Source organism: Vitis vinifera, chromosome 15, assembly GCF_030704535.1.
Source record: "Vitis vinifera cultivar Pinot Noir 40024 chromosome 15, ASM3070453v1".
In the NCBI taxonomy this organism is placed as follows: Eukaryota; Viridiplantae; Streptophyta; class Magnoliopsida; order Vitales; family Vitaceae; genus Vitis; species Vitis vinifera.
Genome location: NC_081819.1, coordinates 5112149 through 5133099, shown reverse-complemented (window position 1 = coordinate 5133099; position 20951 = coordinate 5112149). Strand labels below are relative to the sequence as shown.

General features: G+C 33.9%; 1 protein-coding gene across 2 annotated transcripts; it reads left to right on the top strand.

Moving 5' to 3' along the window:
* Positions 1-10827: 10827 nt before the first annotated feature.
* Positions 10828-11912, top strand: LOC100246477 (probable glutathione S-transferase). Of its 2 annotated transcripts, none has more exons than XM_059743138.1 (2): positions 10828-11191; positions 11316-11912. In XM_059743138.1, exons 1-2 carry the CDS (start codon positions 10880-10882, stop codon positions 11661-11663), a joined length of 660 nt encoding a protein of 219 aa, XP_059599121.1. In that variant the 5' UTR covers positions 10828-10879; the 3' UTR covers positions 11664-11912. The 2 variants fall into 2 exon arrangements, with proteins under 2 accessions (XP_059599121.1, XP_010646030.1); XM_010647728.3 differs by having other exon boundaries at positions 11280-11911.
* Positions 11913-20951: the final 9039 nt, after the last annotated feature.

Sequence of the window (20951 nt, the reverse complement as noted above, 5' to 3'; positions counted from 1 at the left end):
AGCTGTGTGCCACTTGATAAGCTATGGCCGTTCGAAACCACCTGCAAGCACACGTGTGCCACTTCACAAGTTGAAACTCCATCTTCGCAGCTGTGAACCACCTTGCAAAATCACCTCCAAGCTATGAATCAAGTTGCAAATCACCTTCAAGTTGTGGAATCACCTCCAAGTTGCGAAATCACAAATTCAACTTGCAAAATCAAAGTTTAAACTTGCAAAATGGATAATTCAACGTGTGAATCACCTTGCGAAATCCACCTGTGCAATCTCAGATATTTGCAACCGACTTAGTTAGATTTTTTCTCAAGATATTTTGTGTAAATTTCTATTTTCTCCTTGTAATCAGTCAAAGATATTATTGGGATATTTCTTAGAAAATATCTTTTGTATATATATCTTTGAACCAATGTAAAGAACCAACGAATATATGATAGATCACATATGTAATCCGACGAGAGGAGGATCATAGTAAGAAATATATTTTACAGAGCACTTGCTCTGTTTTTCCTTCATATTTTTGTTTTCTCGTTATTTTTATTTCTAACCAAACAAACTCTGAGGATGTTTCCTCAAAGGATGAGTGGCTAGGATTTTTGTCTCTTGGAGTGAAAAAGCCGAGTAAGTTTCCGAATGCAAAAATTGGAAGTTTTGTTGTTTCAGTTTTTAATGAAGAGAAAGTGTGATCCGTTAATGGTTTTTATATTTTTAGTTAACTTAAAATGCCTTGAAATCACCTAGGCCAACACTTAGTAAGGCAAGTGGTCTCCATCCATTGAGATACACTAGTTTATCTCTTACGAGCCTTTGGGAGGTGGTTTAAAGGTAGGATTTTCTAGAATAGCCAACACTTGGTAAGCTTTTGGACTCCAAGGAGACATCTATTAGTTATCTTTTGCGAGCTTTTGTCGGGTAATCCAAGGTTGAAGATCACCTTGAATGGCCAATACTAGGTGAGAGGTATGAACCATTGTAAGATGCATCAGTGAGAGGGATTTAGTGTTTGAACCCATTAAAGGGAAGCATCTGTACCACATCGGTTCGAGAAATAACTATATGTTAAATCCCCAATGCGAGGAAAAGATTCAAGTGACCGGAACTCTATTTTTGTATAAGGAACCTGAGCCTAGTGATCTGAAACTCCAAGAAATGCTTTTCTTTGTAATTAAAATCAGTTACTATTTTTAGTTAGCTAAAAACCAACCTTTTCAAACATCTTTATGTTTTCTTTTAAAGCTAACCTTGAAATGAAAAATCACCAATTCAACTTTGAATTAATATCAATTGTGGAGTGAAAACCCATCCCAGTGAACGATCCTAGAGCCACTATGCTATGCTAGCTGAGGCTATCCTAGTACATGGTATAATAGGTTATAAATTTTTTTGATTACTCCCATTTGAGGACCGAAATCAAGGTACACCAGCTGGGCATGAATCAAATGGCGCCGTTGTCGGGGATGGTGCCACTTTATAGTGATATCACCTTTCCAGAGTACTTGTGATCTTCATCACAAGTTTGGTGGCTTTTCTTTTCTTTTTACTAACTCTTTTTATTTGTTTCTTTTTCTTTGTTCATATTTTAGTATATCTTTTAGTTAGCTTTTAGTTTACCTTAATTTTTTTTTCTCCTAGAATTGTTTTTCTTTTGTTTTCTTTGTTTTTATTTTAGAAGTTACTAGTTGTGCATGCTTTATTGGATACGAGATAGCGGAGGAAGCCATGGACTTCTTGAGTTATGTGACTGAAGTTTCAAGAGGATGGGATGAACCAAATGCTAGAGATAGGGAAGAATGAAGTCTCAGCCTAATACCAAGGGTGAGATGTATATTTTGAATGACGACATAGACATGAAGGCAAATATTGCAGCTATGACAAGGAGATTGGAAGAGTTAGAAATGAAGAAGATGCAAGAAGTGCAAGCCATCTCTCAGACACCATTGCAAGCTATGCCTTGTGCCATTTGTCTATCTTATGAGCACTTGGTGGAAGAGTGTCCTACCATTACAATGACGAGAGAAATGTTTGGTGATTGCAACACCTACATTCCAATTAGAGGAACCATCCAAATTTCTCTTGGAAACCACAGCCACCTCAGTACCAGCAACCTGCTCAAGCACCTCAGCAAGCCTCGAACCTTGAACAAGCTATGGTGAATCTTAGCAAGGTCGTGGGAGACTTTGTTGGAGCTCAGAAATCCATCAATGCTCAACTCAGTCAAAGAATTGACAGTGTAGAGAGTTCATTGAATAAAAAGATGGATGAAATGCAAAATGATCTATCTCAGAAGATAGATAATCTCCAATATTCAATTTCAAGGTTTTCCAACCTCAACACAGTGCAAGAAAAAGGAAACTTTCCTTCTCAACCTTATCAAAATTCCAAGGGTATCCATGAAGTGGAGGCTCAAAAGAGAGAATCTTCAATGTTGAAGGAAGTTAAAGGGATTATCACTTTGAGGAGTGGTAAAGAGGTTGATTTTCCCACATCCAAGCTAGAGCATAAGGTAGAGAGTGAAACAAAGAAAGAAAAGACGGAGGAAATCAAAGGAAAGAAAAATGGGAAAAGCATAGAGAAAGATGACTATGATCTTACTATAGATGAAAAACCACAGAGGATAGTTATCAAGGAAGAAATGATGAAGAAACACATGCCTCCACCTTTTCCCCAAGCTTTGTATGGTAAAATCATACAGAGCAAGTCTCAAGTGAGAGATGCAAACTTCATATGGGATCCAGGCAAGTTGAATCAGGATCAAATTTTTTGATAGACTTAGTCTAGCTAGTCTATATCTTTTTATTTTATTTTATTACTTGTTTTAATTTTGATTTCAATGCTTTAATTTTACTTTGTTTTGATTTAACATAGGTTTTTGGATGATCAAAATTAGGAGGAATTTCAAAAGAGGTGAAGGAAGGTCTAAAGGAGCCAACAGGAACCAAAAGCAAGGAATTCCAGAGCCCTGCGAAATTTCGCAACCAAAAGAGCCCCCTTGCGAAAAGGGGCTTCCCCTGCGAAATGATTTCGCAGCCCAAGACCCCTCTCTGCGAAATCAAGGTTTTCGCTGCGAAAATGGTCATCCTCTACGAAATCATTTTGCAGCCCAAGCCTCACCCCTTGCGAAAATTTTCACAACTGTGAAACGCCCCTTTGGCACATGAGTGCCATTTCGTAGCCCCACACTCCCATTTTCCAGCTGTGAAATGGCCTGCGAAATCACCTTTGAGCTTCGAAATGGGCTGCGAAATGGCCTGCGAAATTGGCCCTTGGCTGCGAAAATGGCCTTTGACTGCGAAATCACCTTTGAGCTACGAAATTTCCCTTTTGCTGCGAAATCCCCTTTTGACTGCGAAATAGCCTCCAGGCTGCGAAATTGACTTGCGAAATGGGAGGGGTTTGCAAAAACACCTTGCGAAGTCAAGGAAAGTTGCGAAAATGCCAACAAAGCCCCACGACCATGCATATGAAGAGGAAAGCCCCATGCACCCTGAGATCACACACACGAAGCCTCTCACTCCATCTCTGACCTCCCTAAACCATCACAGCCCATAGCTCCAGCTGAGAGCTCCAGTTGAGGAGACTATGGCATCCAAGGAGACTACTAGAACAGAGGTCAAAGTCCTGATCCAACCCACTTAGGAAGCCACCACAGATGCATCAGCTCCACAGGACCTTACCATTACTTGATCATCTCTTTACTTTTTGTCTTTACTTATTATATTAGTTTAGATAATTCCATGTTTTTATGTTTTATATTCTGGGATTGGATGTATTACTGATGATACATCATATATAGACATCATTTTTGTTTAAACTTGGCAATTTTCTATTTCCTCTACTCACTAACTCGTTTGTTTTTTTGAAACATGTGGTTTCTCGTATACAACTCAGACTCCATGTCACTCAGGAGGTACCACTTTCTCCACATTTTTCAATCGCTTTTGTCACATTGAGGACAATGTTCAGCTTGGTTGAGGGGAGAGTTGAGGAAGGAAGTCTTATTATTAATGCTAAGTTATTTTGATAATTTAGTTGCTTTTTGCTTAATTTTTAAAATTTTTTAAAGTTTTTATTCTACTCTCCATGGTTATTAAGGAAACATTCTCAAAATGAAAAAGGAGAAATTGAATTTTTGTCTTTTTACTTGACTTAGATTTTGTATTATGCTTACTAAAGTTGATGAATTGTTGAAACTTCTATTGAGTTCAACCTTAGTTCTTCCACTTTAAGCTATTCACACACTGTGCACAATAGGTTCCGATTATAAGATGAAAAACTATTTCCCTCTTGACTTCGGAAAATTTAGACTTGGTACCTTTGACCTCATTTTAATAGTGTTGGGACACCTTATAAAAGGCCAATGAGCCTTTGAAAAAAAGCAAGAAAAAATGTTTTACTTGCCTTGAAACCTGAGCAAGGTCTGAGGGGTATATGGTGAAAATCTTTAAAACCTGGTGCCCTAAGCCTTAATTGGTTGGGAGCCACCGGCCTTAATGCTCGTTACAAGGGTGAATAGGTGAGTTTAACATACTATAGGTGCTTGGGTATTAAATTCATTCTCAAAAGTCCGGGGTAAAATCCGAGGAGTTAGTGGTTGAAAGATCCTTAAAGCTTGATGCCCTAAACCTTAATTGGTTGGGAGTCATCGATTGATGTGACTCATGGTAGCTTAGCTTTAAAGGCGTATCAACAAAATTTATACCTTAGATACTATTACTAAAGTAGCCAAGCTACTATAGCATAGTGGTTCTAGGATCGTTCACTGGGAAGGGTTTTCGCAAACACAAGTGATATTCAAATTAGGAAAATAGGTGATTTTCTTATGGATGTTAGCTTTAAAAGAAGATGTAAATGTTTTAGAAAGATTTAAACTAATCTAAGCTAACATTAAACACTAAAATGAAAGGGTGTAAAAACAAGTTTCTCAAAGATAGGATAACTATGCTCTGACTCTTATGCAAATTGGAAATCTTAGGATAGGCTTCTCGCGTTGGGGTTGCAACTATGGTGATGCTTGCTTCCCGAACCGGTATGGATTTAGCAAATCAAGTTTTAATCCTTTAAAATGGCAAAACAGATGGTAGTGAATTTCATCGATGGTTATTCACCTTAGACTTCCTTTGAATGGCTCGTAAGAGATAACTAATGGTCTAAAGCCAAAAGCTTACCAAATATTGGCAACTCAAAGTCATTCCAGGTGATAAACTCACCTTTCAATGGCCATTGAAATTGGTTCTAACGGATTAATGAAAAACTTGGAATTGAAAACCTCACCTTCCAATAGCTCGTAGGAGATAACTAATGGATAGAAATCCAAAAGCTTATCAAGTATTGGTCGTTGGAAGTTGTCCAAAGGAAATAAAAACCAAACTTTGCATTAATGACCCTTTAATGAAAAATGACTACCTTACCTTCCGGGTGCGAGAAATTTCCATGGGATTGCATCCAAGCCATCACATAACATCCATACTTTGAGAAACTAAAAGTTTTAGCCAATCATCCTTTGAGGAAAAGCCCTCAGAGGCTGTTTGGCTACTAAGAAAATAGAAATGGGGAAGAACAAGTGAAGAGAGAAAAATAGAGCTTTATATATTTCTAAGTGTGAAACGTAACACGCATGTTATATAGTCTTTACAAAAGCAAAAGCTTGTGATTGGTTAGTTACAAGGATAAGAAAGGAAATTACATCAAAAAATACATAAGAAAATATCTAAAGTGGAGTCGGCAAAAACAGAGCAAAATTCGCACCACGCATGGGCTGTGCGAATTTTGAAGGTGTTGTGGGAATTTCGCACAACACAAGGTGTCGTGCGAATTTCGCACAACACAAGGTGTCGTGCGAAATTTTCGCACAAGCCTGGAGTAGTTGGCTTCCGAAGGCCATATCTTCCTTATTTCAGCTCCAAATCGTACACGGTTTGAAGCGTTGGATTCTTGACTTCCTGATCTTTGAAATGGTATATATAATGTAGAAAATGGACTTCGGAAAGTGCTCCAAAAGTGTGAAAGAAGAATGCAGCTGCTGTCCTCTAATTTTTTCACTTTGCTTTCCTTTTCTCCATTGTTCTTTACTTGCATACTTTGAACGACTTTGGAAAAGGGCTATGGAGCTCCAAAGCTTGGTTCTTCATGAATTTGAGCTTCCAAAAGCTTTGCCATAACTTGTCCAAGTAGCTCCTCCATCATTTGGCATGCTTGAATTGATTCATAAGCTGATAAAAACATGTAAACTTGCCACAAAATGGTTAAAACCAATTACTAAGGACCTTAATGAATTAATTGGGTTAAATGAATATGATTACTACTCAAAGGTGCTTAAAACCATTATAATTAGGTCTACAAAATAGCACTTTTTGGTAGTAATCATCGATGGACCCCCGTTACATGGACAATTTAGAAAACAATACCTTTTGCTTTGTACTCCTACAATGAAAAAAAGTGTGAAATAAATGAGGTGCATTCTTAACCTATTGGAGGTTCATCAATTTGCTAAGCTTTGAAAAAGAACTAGGTTATGGGGAGAGATTAGTTCAACATACTATATTCAGAAGCTAATAAATAACACTTAGATTTTTGTGGAAGAGTAAGGTTTGACCCTTTGGGAGTGGAAACTCTTTTAAAAGCTTAAATTTGCATAATGTCTTCTCTTTATGAATTGTGATTAGACAAGTTATTTGATAACTCTTGTTGAAGTTTGAGTTTTATTTCTTTAATGTTCCATGTCAGAGTTAGATCATCATGCCACTTGAAAATTGTTTTTTGATCAGCATGATGTTGTAAATTATAGTATTGTTTATTTTATTTTTCTCTCCTTTATTGCTAAGGGACTACCAATATGTCGGTTAGGGGGAGTGATTACTACTCAAAAAGTGCTATTTTATAGCTTGTAATTAACTCTTTTCAACACTTTTGAGTAGTAGTTATTACCTTTTAACTCAATTGGCATGTTAAGGACCCTTGCAATCGTTTCTAGTCAAATTGTGTTAAGTTTTAGTGTTTTTGATAGCTTTTTGATCACCAAAGCAATCTAAGATGAGGGAGAGTTTTATATAATCCATGGCAAAGCAAATGGAAGCTCATTTACAAGAAGAATCCAAGCTTTGGAGCTTTGTAGTCCTTTTCCAAAAGCAAATCATGAATGCAAGGAGGAGAAGCAAAGAGAGAAATCTAACATGAAGAAATTCAAGAGGATAGCAATTGTTGGACACATTTTGAGTACTTCCTGGAGTCCATTTTATGTATACTATATTTTTTTCGAAGCTTGGGAAGTCAGGAGTCCAACGCTTCAAACGGTGTGCGAATCGGAACTGAAATGAAGAAGTTATGGCCGTTTGAAGACAACCGCACAAAGTTAAGCGAAAATTTCGCAACTGCAAAATGAAATGCACTTGCGAAATTTCGCAAGGTGTTTCGCAGCTGCGAAACCACCTACAAGCACACGTGTGCCACTTCGCAAGTTGAAACTCCATCTTCACAGTTGCGAACCACCTTGTGAAATCACCTCCAAGCTACGAATCAAGTTGCAAATCACCTTCAAGTTGCGGAATCACCTCCAAGTTGCGAAATCACAAATTCAACTTGCGAAATCAAAGTTCAAACTTGCAAAATGGATAATTCAACGTGTGAATCACCTTGCGAAATCCACCTGTGCAATCTCAGATATTTGCAACCGACTCAGTTAGATTTTTTCTCAAGATATTTTGTGTAAATTTCTATTTTCTCCTTGTAATCAGTCAAAGATATTATTGGGATATTTCTTAGAAAATATCTTCGGTATATATATCTTTGAACCAATGTAAAGAACCAACGAATATATGATAGATCATATATGTGATCCGACGAGAGGAGGATCATAGTAAGAAATATATTTTACAAAGCACTTGCTCTGCTTTTCCTTCATATTTTTGTTTTCTCGTTATTTTTATTTCTAGCTAAACAAACTCTGAGGATGTTTCCTCAAAGGATGAGTGACTAAGATTTTTGTCTCTTGGAGTGAAGAAAGGCGGGTAAGTTTCCGAATGCAAAAATTGGAAGTTTTGTTGTTTCAGTTTTTAATGAAGAGAAAGTGTGATCCGTTAATGGTTTTTATCTTTTTAGTTAACTTAAAATGCCTTGAAATCACCTAGGCCAACACTTGGTAAGGCAAGTGGTCTCCATCCATTGAGATACACTAGTTTATCTCTTGCGAGCCTCTAGGAGGTGGTTTAAAGGTAGGATTTTCTAGAATAGCCAACACCTGGTAAGCTTTTAGACTCCAATGAGACATCCATTAGTTATCTTTTGCGAGCTTTTGATGGGTAATCCAAGGTTGAAGATCACCTTGAATGGCCAATACTAGGTGAGAGGTATGAACCATTACAAGATGCATCAGTGAGAGGGATTTAGTGTTTGAACCCATTAAGGGGAAGCATCTGTACCACACCAGTTCGGGAAATAACTATATGTTAAATCCCCAATGCGAGGAAAAGATTCAAGTGACTGGAACTCTATTTTTGTATAAGGAACCTGAGCCTAGTGATCTAAAACTCCAAGAAACGCTTTTCTTTGTAATTAAAATCAATTACTATTTTTAGTTAGCTAAAAACCAACCTTTTCAAACATTTTTATGTTTTCTTTTAAAGCTAACCTTAAAATGAAAAAGCACCAATTCAACTTTGAATGAATGTCAATTGTGGAGTGAAAACCCATCCCAGTGAACGATCCTAGAGCCACTATGCTATGCTAGCTGAGGCTATCCTAATACATGGTGTAATAGGTTATAAATTTTATTGATTACTCCCGTCTGAGGACCGAAATCAAGGTACACCAATTGGACACGAATCAGATAGCATGCCAAAGAGTAGTACAATGGTTTGTATCATTTCATAAGCCCTAATTTATACAATTGAATAAATAGAAACCTATATTTAAAAAATTGAAACAAAAAAGAAAAAAATAAATGAAAATAAATAAATGAAAAAAAAATGAGAAGGATGTAACCCAAACATAGCAAAACAATCTCGAGCAAAAGCTTAAATACAATAAACTAACTTCAAAACTGTTTTGCTAAATCTAAGAAAAATATTAAAGGAAAAAAATATAGAGATAGCTTCCTTAGAGGCTTGTCACCCATACTTATCCTAACAAAGCAATCAAAGAGTAATCACTAAATTGAGATAGTTGTAGAGTTGACTTCCTCTTTTGCATTGTCTCCCATCACCTCAATCAATCATTCAATTTAAAGCCCAAATAAAATGAATAAACAAATTGGAAAAAAAAAATACAGGATCAAATCTTCAATTTAACACTACAAATATCAAAAAAGGTTTTACCTATACTTGACTGAAGAAAATAAAGAATAGATGGGTGGCTATGAATAGTGGTTGCGGTAGCTCGTGGGTATAGTGGAATGTGGACCGGCATCGAAGATGAAGAGGATGGAATTGTGGCAATGGATGGAGATGGCAGCAATAGCGTGTGGGTATCTACAAAGATCAAAAAATGTTTTACCTATGCTTGATTGAAGAAAATAAAGAATAGATGGGTGGCTATGAATAGTGGTTGCGACATCTCGTGGGTATAGTTGAATGTGGACTGTCATCGGAGATGAAGACGATGGAATTGTGGCAATGGATGGAGATGGCAACAATAGCATGTGGTTATCTACAAAGGTCAAAGAAGGTTTTACCTATACTTGATTAAAGAAAATAAAGAATAGATGGGTGGCTATGAATAATGGTTGCGACATCTCGTGGGTATAGAATTTATTTTTCATTCTTCTTTAGCATCATATTTGTTTATTTTCAATATCAATTTCACAAATTCTTTTGCTTTTGCATAATAATTCCCTCTTGGCCATATCATTCCTTATTAGTTCTCCTCATTTCTTTTCCAATTTTGGTTACCATCTTTATTCTCTACTCCATTTATAAACTTCTCTACATTTTGCTCTTTTCATATACAGCTTCCATCTGTATCATCAGCCATATGTCTCTATTTCTTCTGCCTCTAATCCATATCAACCCCTTCATTTTTTGGTCCAAGACATGGCAGTTGCTCACACCATTTTGACATTAATTCTATCTGCGAGGAGAGTATATATACCTCCATGTATCTAAGGATAGTAAAAATTCCCAAACAATATTACCTAATCACGTTAATAATTATACTTATATAAAAAGTTTTAATTCAAAAAATTGAGAAGAAATTGGATTAAAGTAGTCTTATTTCATGCATAAAGGCTTTAGTTCTATCAATTATTACCTAAATTATTTTAAATTACAATTTTATTTTTCTCTATCTAGGAATAATTATGGCTAAGAGTATGCCCATTTAAAGTTTAGAATTTAATTTTAGAGTTAACATCGTTTGCTTCTATAAATATCTAATAAGTATGAATCTTATTGTAGCTATACTATATGTTCATAATGATGAAGAAATCATCATCATACACTCGTGGTTATAAAAAATCTTTCACCATGAGTTAAAGTAGAGGAAAAATTGTGTAGTTATACATTCTATCCAAAAGTATAATTGTTTTTTTCTAAGATATTTGAATATATATACATTAACTAGGGCCATGCACATCCTTACGAAGGAGTCCACCATGTGACTAAAAGTAATAATTAATCAGTCCAAAGGCTTCAAACATAATGAAGAAGACTTGTTTGAGGTTTGCCTTTATTACTTTTTCATTTTCCCAGCGTCATCACTGACGTTTGGACATTACTTTTATTTTCCAAACGTCATCGATGATGTTTGGACATTGGATAGAAAGGGAATTCTTGACCAATATTTCTACTTTGGTTGGATGTATTTTGAACAACTTGTATTATGTAAATTTTACAGCCTAAATGCATACATAAAGGAGCTCAGCTGCTATTTCATTTGCAGATATCAAAACATTATGGCAGAAGAAGTGAAACTTTTCAGAACATGGTCCAGTCCTTTTGCCCTGAGGATTGTTTGGGCTCTCAAAATCAAAGGCGTAGAGTATGAAACCATATTTGAAGATCTCTCCGACAAGAGCCCTTCACTTCTCCAGTATAATCCTGCCCACAAAAAGATTCCAGTTCTTGTACACAGTGGAAAACCCATCGCTGAATCGTATGTCATTCTTGAATACATTGATGAGACATGGAAGGAAACTCCCTTGTTGCCTGAAGACCCTTACGAGAGAGCCATGGCCCGCTTCTGGGCCAAATTTGGTGACGATAAGGTTGTTCTTTGTTGAAACGGAATTGGAAATGGCCTTGTATAGTTTAATTTGATCCATGTTCATTTGTTTTGTTTTGTTTTGGACGTAGGTTTTGACATCAATTGTTTGGGGTGTCTTCATCAAGGAAGGGAACGAACAGGAGGAAGCTATGGTTGAAGCCATGAAGAATCTCTGGCTCTTGGAAGAAGAGCTGAGAGGAAAGAAGTTCTTTGGTGGAGAAAGAATTGGGTTTGTTGATCTTGCATTGGGTTGGCTTGCTAACTTGATCAGCATATTGGAAGATGTAGCTGGCCTGAAAATCGTGGATGAGGACAAGTTTCCATTGCTGTCGGCATGGATGAAAGACTTTGCGGATTCTCCAATAATCAAAGACAACTGGCCACCTCGAGACAAGATGATTGCCAAGTTCCAGGCCCTTCGCGATGCCAAACTTGCAGCAGCAGCATCATCAACCACCTCACAATGCCTATAACAAAGATTTGGAGTCCATGAAGCAGTATGAATAAGAATCAAAATGATACATGTCATGATTCACTGTGTGCGCGCTATTAATTTTATATTTCCAAGTATCATAAAGAGAGGCCCGATTCTCTTCTTTCTTAATGAAGAACGGTCCAAGGGGTCATCATCTCATCATCATAAATATTCTCAGCTCTTTTTAGCATGCAACAATATGCTTCAATGATATGTTGAATATGGGATTAATGAAATCTAAGATTATAACCCCAGAAACAGTTTCATTTTCAAAATTAGACTACATCATGCTTGTTTGGATACGCTTCTTTTATTATTTAGAAAAAAAATAATTGTGACTTCTATATAAATTACAAAATACAAGAACTCTTAGGTCATATTTAGATTGCTAGATATAGAATGAGAATGGAAAAAGGATAATAGGATATATCTTATTCCATACTTAATCAAACATTAGTTAGGATAAGTAATGCAATATGCTATACAACACCCACTATATGGAATACAATTATCCTAAGTTGAGATATGAGATGTACACATCTCATGGATCATAAATTTATTCTTCTTATCTATTTTTTTTTTTAAATTATATCAATCATTCTGATTAAAAAAAAATTATAGTTCAAAATAACTTCTTAACATGTAATTTCCGAAGTGTAGACATTTCCCTAAGACTTAAATTCCCAACAAAATACACTTTCCTACAACAGTATGTAGACTCCAAAATCTGAACTTATTCATGAAGTAATAATACACATTAATTGTGTACGGTGTTTAATAGATAAGCTTAAATTGTATTCCTAAGAGGCCCCTTAACTTAGACTAGTTAAACATCAAGCTTTTCTTTGGTCCTAATGAAAGTTTCTAACTTCACTGGTTTGGTGAAGACATCTACAATCTGGTCTTCTTTTAGAACTTTATTATACCTTTTCCATCTTTAACTAAATATCTAACAAAATGATGCTTGATCCTTGTGTCCCTTCTCCTTATGTGAAACAAAACTAGATTTTTGGTTATTGCAATACCTACACTACTATATATCACATCATGACAATGTTCCTTTCTCTTGATGATGTTTTAATTTCATCAAACGTCCATCTCAACAAAAGTGCTTGGTATTCAGCTACAGATAAAGAAATATACTCTACTTCTATAGTAGAAAGTGCAACATTAAATTGTTTCCTTGAAATCCATGAACCATAACTCCTAAACCTATAGTGAATACATTAAAATAAAGTCTTTAAAAACATAATATGATATAACAATACAAGATATTATTATTTATAATATCATTTCAATTACCTTTTTTATCTATCTTATTCATGTATTATATACTATTACGACATTCAAGTCCAACATCTCTTGTATTTTACATAAATTGAGTCTATTGGAAATTATACGAAAGATCTAAGTCATGGGTTTCTTGCAAGTAGATTAATTGTTTACAATTAGTTCATGGGTTTAGGCAATCCACTTGAAATTGAAATATATTACCTCATAATCGAAGGGATGACTTAGTTTGGTTATCAAAATACTATGTTGAATGAATTTTCAACCTTAAGAGAATATTGAGATAGTACTAAGGTCTCCAATGATTTTAATAAATGAGACCCTGAGGTGGTTATTTCAGTACAAGAAAGTTTGTTATTACAATTTTTTTAGTCATAATTATAAAATTTAAAAAAAAAAAAAAACCACTAATCACATGTAAGCTTTAGTTACAGTGAATGAAGTCGTGACCATAGATTTGTAAAAAATATTAAAATTAAAAAATGATTCCTATTTTTGTGAATGTTTGAATGAAAATAATAACCTTAAAAATCATCATATATTTTTTTAGGATAATTGAAATTGTGACTAAATATGTATTCATAAGTTGAGTTGTGGTCATAGTTTATTTTATAACTATAACAATATTAAAAATGTATATATTGCAGACCCTCCATTTTGTTCTCCTAGCAAATGTCCTATTAGGTGTTTGTTTCATATATTACAACAATTACCTAGTGACCTATTACTACTCGTGTAGCATATCTTTTCTAAGCCACCTTGGGGACTTTGGTTGAGAGATTTATCTAATTCCATTGTGACTCTTGGCAGTCCTAATTTAGACTTAGGCTCACTTAGACACCTTAGGCCTACTTAGGTGCCCTAGGCCCATTTAGATATACTTGGCCCATTAGGCACCACCTTAGGCTCACTTAGGCACCTTAGGCCCACTTAGGCATAGTTGGCCCATTAAGCACCACCCTAGGCCCATTTAGGCACCACTTTAGGCCCATTTAGGCACGTTAGGCCCATTTAGATCATTTTTTGCATGAATACATGGTTTGCATGGTTTGTATGGTTGCATAGCTCATATGGCTTGCATGTGTTTGATTTTGTTTTTGTTTTTTTATCTCTCTCTATTTATTAGTTTTATTAATTTATTTACTTATTTTTAGAAAATTGCATGAGCTTAATAATCATATTCATTTCGTTTTTATTTATCTATTTATTAATTTATTTTGATAGAGAGTTGCTTGAGTTGATAATTCATTTTAAGTTATGCATGTAATTTATATTTTTTTAAATTTCGTTTAAAATTACATATTTTGGATTTTTAATTTTTAGTTGCATGTTTTCTTTATTATTATTATTCTAACCCTAGTTTTCTTTTATTTGTATTTTTATTTTCCTTTTACTTTTTTTATTATTTGTTTTGCATGGATCCCACGTGCTCCATAAAACAGGAAAGACACCATTGAAAAGGAAAGATGGAGGCAGCCGGTAATTGGAGAGAGAGTAAGAGAGAAAAGGAAAGACTATATTAATAGGAAAGATGGAGACAGCCGGTAATTGGAGAGAGAGGAAGAGAGAAAAGGAATGGCAAAAGAAAAAAGAAAAAGAATGATTGGAAGGGATTGGGTGTGATCCGAAAGTGGGAAGGAAGACCTTTCCTGCTGTGTCTTCCATCACCGTGACTGGAGACGAGCTGACGAAGTGATTGAGAAAAGATTAAAGAGAAAAAAAAAAAAAAAGAAAGGAAGGAAGGGTAGGGATGATGCTGGACTGACGCGGATGATAGAGGCTTTCTCCGGGCTGTAGATGAGAGGATGAGTAGCACCAGAACTGGGGGAGGGGGGGCATGATCATGAACATGAAGACGGTTTAGAGGCATTTTTATGTAATTATTATAAATGATCAGCTGTTTTATATTTTGTGATTTTCACAATGTTACTCAGTTTTAATTATTCATAAGTTGAAGATATTGACAAAAGACTAGTAAATTTATAAATAATACAAATCAAATATCCATAAGCTATATGAAAGAAAAAAAATTATTATGTAAAATTATGCATGGCTAAAAGATATACAATTGTTTAATTTTAATTATTCATATCCTGAAGTTATAGGTAAAAAGGTTAGTAAATTAATAAATATTAAAACTCACATAGCCAAAGCTATATGAAAAATATTTTATTATAAAAAAAATTATGCTTAGCCAAAAACTATGTAATTGTTATTATACATAAGCAAAAGTTATAAATACAAAATAATAATAATAATAATAACATTCATTGCAATAGTCAAAGGTTATGTTACAATTGTTAATATGTATTTTGGTATAGCCAAAAGCTATAAAGAATAAAATTATTAATTCACAATTTTGTACAACTTTGTGAAATTCATATAAGCAGAAGTTATGTGAAAAATATTTCAGAACCAAAAGCTATATAGAGAATATTTCATAACTTGAAACTATGCAATTTTCCTATTTTCTTATAATGATTGTTTTCATTAGGCAAAAGTTATGAAAAAATATTCTTTTATTTTATTTATTAGTCAATACTATTGTAATATCTCAAGCCCAAAAGGTTTTAATATTTAATTATGGGCTTGGGCTTAAAATAAGTAAATAAATAATTAATAATTAAAATATAAATACTAGACTCACATTCTGAACAACCATTTCCAAACTCTCAAACACTGCAAAGAATGTAAGAAAACTAGGGTTCTAGATTTAAGTGAAGAGAATGAGGATTTTTAATTTTTTGTTCTTCCACGAAAATTTCAAGGTAAGTGACACTTCTTAAAGATTCTTTTTATTATTATTATTATTTTAATTTAATTTTTCTTCTTAAAAACTTTAATTTCCTAATAAGATTAAAAAATAATTAATGAAATCAAGAAATTAAGAAAATAAATTGAAAGTAACTAAATGTAGAATGATAGAAAAATAATAATAATAAAAAATAGAAAACTCGATGCTTTGTTGCCAAAACATAGAAGAAAAATTCTATGTGGAGTAGTGGAGTTTATTTTTTTTTTAAATATAGGATTTTTGAGAGAAATAGGTATCCTTGTAAATAGAAATTCTTATGTGCAGGAGATAAGAATTGTATTTAGAAAATAAATAAATAAATACAAAAATTGAAGGCTAAAACCTAGAGATTGGAATTTGTACAGTAAGATTCCAAGTATACAAGAAGTAGAATTACATGAAACCTAGAATTTGGTGCATAGTAGGATTCCTTATTTAAAGGAAATAGAATTTGTTGGGAGATACATGAATTGATTGTTATGCTAAGACTTTTGTGTGCGGTATTGTGTATTAGTGTGCGTGCATAGTGACAGTGCATGGGAGAGAAACTTTTGATGGTGTGTTTGTATAGGAAATAGAGTTTAAAAATAAAAAAAAACTAATATGGGTAAAAATTTAATGAATATAAAAATATTGGAGACCAAATTTAATTATGTTAGGATTCTAGAATGAATTAAATTAGTCTAACTTAAATAATTTAAATTAAATCAAATTAATTTAATTTAATCTAGATTAGATTAATTATAAATGAAGGAATTTGAAAAGTTTAGGACAATAAATTCAAGACAATTAAGAAATGGAAACATGATTTTTTTTTTCCCCAAATGACTAAATAATTTATATATGTGTTAATATATATATATATTTAGAATATAATTATTATTAGAACATTAGGTCAAAGAACTCTTCTAATTTCTTAGATGATTCGTAGGAAATTCTATTGCGTTAATCTTTGCACTTTGAGTCCAAGTAAGGGGACAAACTAAAAAATATTTCTTTTATATTGGTCAAGTATAATTTTCTTTTGAAAGTTTCAAAAATAAAATAAGATTGGTCAAGTTTGTGAGATATTGAAATTGGGAAATATTTTTTCATATTATATATGTTTGCTTACATGTGTAATACATGTGTGATATAAATTTTTTGTTTAAAAAAAAAAATAGGACTCCGATAATCTGACCCTTGTTAACAAGGGAAAATGTTTTAACTTTCATTACCTTTGGTAGAGTAAATGATAATTTGTAAACTCAATCAACAGGGTAGTTACTAACTTATGGTATACCATTAGATTGGTTTTGGTTCCGCCCACCGTCATGTAAGGAAAACATGAGGCTAGCCACTTCTGTAAGTCCCATTACAATGGGAATCTCTATGTCTCAATTTGATGGGCATTTTCTGTGAAAAGCCAGAGTTGTTCATTTAATATGTATATTTACAAAATAATGTTATGCTTAAATTATTCTGAAAATGACACATGTAACATTAGTTGTTTGTTGTATTTGAAAGCATGCTATAAAGATTCCCTATTTTATTTCTGGAAACATGTATACTTAATCTTTATACCCCTTATTAGGCTTTAAGCTCACTCCTTTTTCTAAAATGTTTTCAGGTACACCTAATATGGAAAGGAGTGATTTGGGTAAGAGGGGTTTTTCAGAAATCCATTTAGTTCTTAGTTTAATGTTTGATTGGCAAGGAGTGACATTTTGTGATTAGTAGTTTAATTTACCACTACTATTTTAGATAATTTCTTATATTTGGATTATGGATTTCATGTGAAAGAATAATTTCTTATTATTTCTTTTAAGATATATGATCATTTTGGAAGTTTGCTTGTAAAATGACCTTGTTGCTTAGCTTGTGAGTTAGGGTCGTTACAGAGTGGTATTAGAGTTATAAGATATGGTCTTTTAGACTTCTTATCATAGTTAAGGTCGAGTTAGATTATGTGTGACAAGAATCTTTATTCATTTAATTATTTTTATCATTATTTCTTATTTGTTTTGAATTTTCAAGTTCTTTTAGTAATTAAATTATTTTATTCCAAACCCTTTCAATATTCCTTCAATTTCTAATCCTCTCATAATTGGAGATGAATAGGTTTTTATAGCTCCTAGACATACTACTTCATCTCATGGTAGTCAAACATCAAAAGATAATGCACCATCAAGAATAGTTGGAAATGTAAATGCTCCAAGTAGGAACACTGAAGAAGTACCGATAACTCCCCCAACAGTTAAGAGAATAACCCAATTTATGGGAAACTATGAGAGATTGATTGAGCACTAGACTCATGTTGTAGAAGTTCAAGTTTAGGTTGCTGAGGCTCAAGCCCAAGCTGCCAAGATCTAATCACAAGGTTAATCATTTATTTCTAGTGAGAACACTTTTGAGCAATTTAAGAAGTTATACCCTCCTTTCTTCAAAGGGGAACTAGACCCAATAGTGACAGAGTCCTAGATTCTCAACCTAGAGAAGTATTTTGATGTTTTGGGTTGTTCTGAGATGAAGAAGGTAATGTTTGCTACCTTTATGTTAGGAGGAAAGGCAAAACATTGGTGGAGAATGGAGAAAAGGTTTTTATGGAATCAAGAACCTTTAGTTTGGGATCAATTTAAGGAAGTCTTTTATAACAAATATTTTCCTAAGTGTGTTCGACGTCGAAAGGAGGTTGAGTTTACATAGTTGGTGCAAGGTGATATGACAGTTATTAAGTATGAGGCTAAGTTTACCCAGCTCTCTCGTTTTGCTCCAAATCTTATAGCCAATGAGGAGCATAAGGCATTTCATTTTCAAGATGGTTTAAATCCATTTCTAAAGGATAGACTTTCTCTTCTTGAGTTGGAAACATACTCAGAAGTGGTAGACAGTGCCCTCCTAGCTAAGAGAAGTAGCAAAAAGCTTTAATAGTATAGGAAGCAACAACGTAAGAAAAACATATGTGATAATTCACAAAGTAGTTATGCTTAGAAAAGATACAATCAATCAGGAAATAGGAGTAAAAAGCCAACTCAAGAAATAAACCAAGGATTTCATCCACTTTGTACTAAGTATGATAAGAGGCATGGTGGTACCACATGCTATAGAGGGACCAGTGCATGTTTCAATTATGGGAAAAAAGAACACTTGATTTGAGATTGTCCACTAAAAAAGGATTCTCAAGCTTAGAAATTTAAAGGAGGAAAGTCTAAGTCAAAAGCTCAAGCAAAAGTATTTGCGATGCCATACTAGGATGCTCAGGCTTCATCAGATGTTGTCACAAGTATAGTTCAGTTCCATTCATAATCATCTAATTTTTATTTTTATTTTTACCTAATAGCTACTCATTCTTTTATTTTTGCATCATCTGTTGATATGTTGAATTTGCCTTCTAGTTTGTTAAAGTTTGATATGTTTGTTTCCACACCAGTTGGGAAGTTGGTTCTGGCTACTAGGGTTCTCAAAGATGATCTTATTTTCATTAAAGATAAAGAATTGTCTATAAACATTATCCTTTTGAATTTAAAAGAATTTGATACTATACTAGGGAGGGATTGGTTAGCAGCTTACCATGCCCTAGTTGATTGTTTTAACAAAAAGGTAACCTTTCGAATTTTGGGTCAACTTGAATTTTGTTTTGAAAGGGGTTCTATTGATATTCCAATGCAATTGATTTCAGTTATGAAAGCTCAATCTTTGCTAAGGAAAGGGTGCCATGAATATTTGGCTTATGCTATGGGCAATGACAATGATGAAAAGTTGGATGACATTCCTATAGTACAAGATTATCATGATGTTTTTACTGAGGATTTGCATGGACTTCTGCCCAAGCGAGATGTGGAGTTCACTATTGAGTTAGGGCTAGGGATGACTCCTATTTCAAAGGCACCTTATCACATGCCGGTTCTAAAACTCAAGAAGCTGAAGTCATAACTTCAAGAGATGCTTGACAAAGGCTTTATAAGGCCTGATGTATCACCTTGGGGAGCCTTGATGCTTTTTCTTAAAAAAAAAAAAAATATGGCACATTGAGATTATGTATTAATTATAGGGAGTTAAATAAGGTGATAATTAAGAACAAGTATCCATTACCCATAATTGATGATTTGTTTGATCAGTTGCAAAGTGCTAGTGTTTTCTCCAAGATAGATCTTCGATCTGGTTATCATCAGCTTAGAGTTAAGGGTAAGGATGTACCTAAGACTTCTTTTCATACAAGATATGGACACTATGAATTTCTTGTGATGCCCTTTGGCTTGACTAATGCACCCACAACTTTTATGGATTTGATGAATTGGGTATTTAAACCCTACTTAGATCAATTTGTGGTTATTTTTATAGATGACATCTTAGTGTACTCACAAAGTAAGGAAGAGCATGAACAACACCTGAGGATTGTCTTAGAAGTTTTAAGAGAGCGAGAACTCTTTGATAAGTTCAAGAAGTGTGAATTTTGGCTTGGCAGGGTTTCCCTTATTGGTCATGTAGTTTCTAAGAAGGGGATATCAATTTATCCTAGCAAAGTGGAGGTTGTGGTTAGTTGGAAAAGGACTACCACTATAAATAAGGTTAGAAGCTTTTTACAATTGGCTAGGTATTATAAACATTTCATAGAGAGATTCTCTAAGATTGTCCTACCTCTAACTAAACTTACTCAAAAGAAAACTAAGTTTATATGGTCTGATGAATGTGAGCGTTGTTTTAAAGAGCTAAAAAATAGATTGGTGACTGCTCCAAAATTGACTATTCCTTTAGGCTCAGGGGGTTATGTTATTTTTAATGATGCATCAAACTAGAGACTTTGTTGTGTATTGATGCAACATGGAAAGGTTATTGCTTATGCCTTTAAACAATTAAAACCTTATGAGCGAAACTATCCTACTCATGATTTGAAGTTAATAGCTTTGGTTTTTGCTTTCAAAATTTGGAGACATTATTTGTATGGTGAAACATGTGAAATTTTATACAGACCATAAGAGCCTGAAGTATTTATTCTCTCAGAAATAATTGAATATACGACAAAGAAGGTGTATTGAACTCCTTAAGGACTATGATTGCATTTTGTATCATCCTATTAAAGAAAATGTAGTTGTTGATGCTTTAAGTAGGAAGTTTGTGGGATTTTTAGCAGCCATAGCAAGAAGACAACCACATTTATTGCATGATTTAGAGAACTTGAGAGCTCAATTTATAGTTCGGGATTCTGGGGTATTGTTAGCTAGA

Bases quoted from the DNA above. Each gene is read 5' to 3' on its own strand.
- LOC100246477 (XM_010647728.3), top strand. From the start codon at position 10,880: ATGGCAGAAGAAGTGAAACTTTTCAGAACATGGTCCAGTCCTTTTGCC. The intron at 11,192-11,279 runs GTTGTTCTTTGT...TTTTGGACGTAG, and splicing joins CCAAATTTGGTGACGATAAG to GTTTTGACATCAATTGTTTG.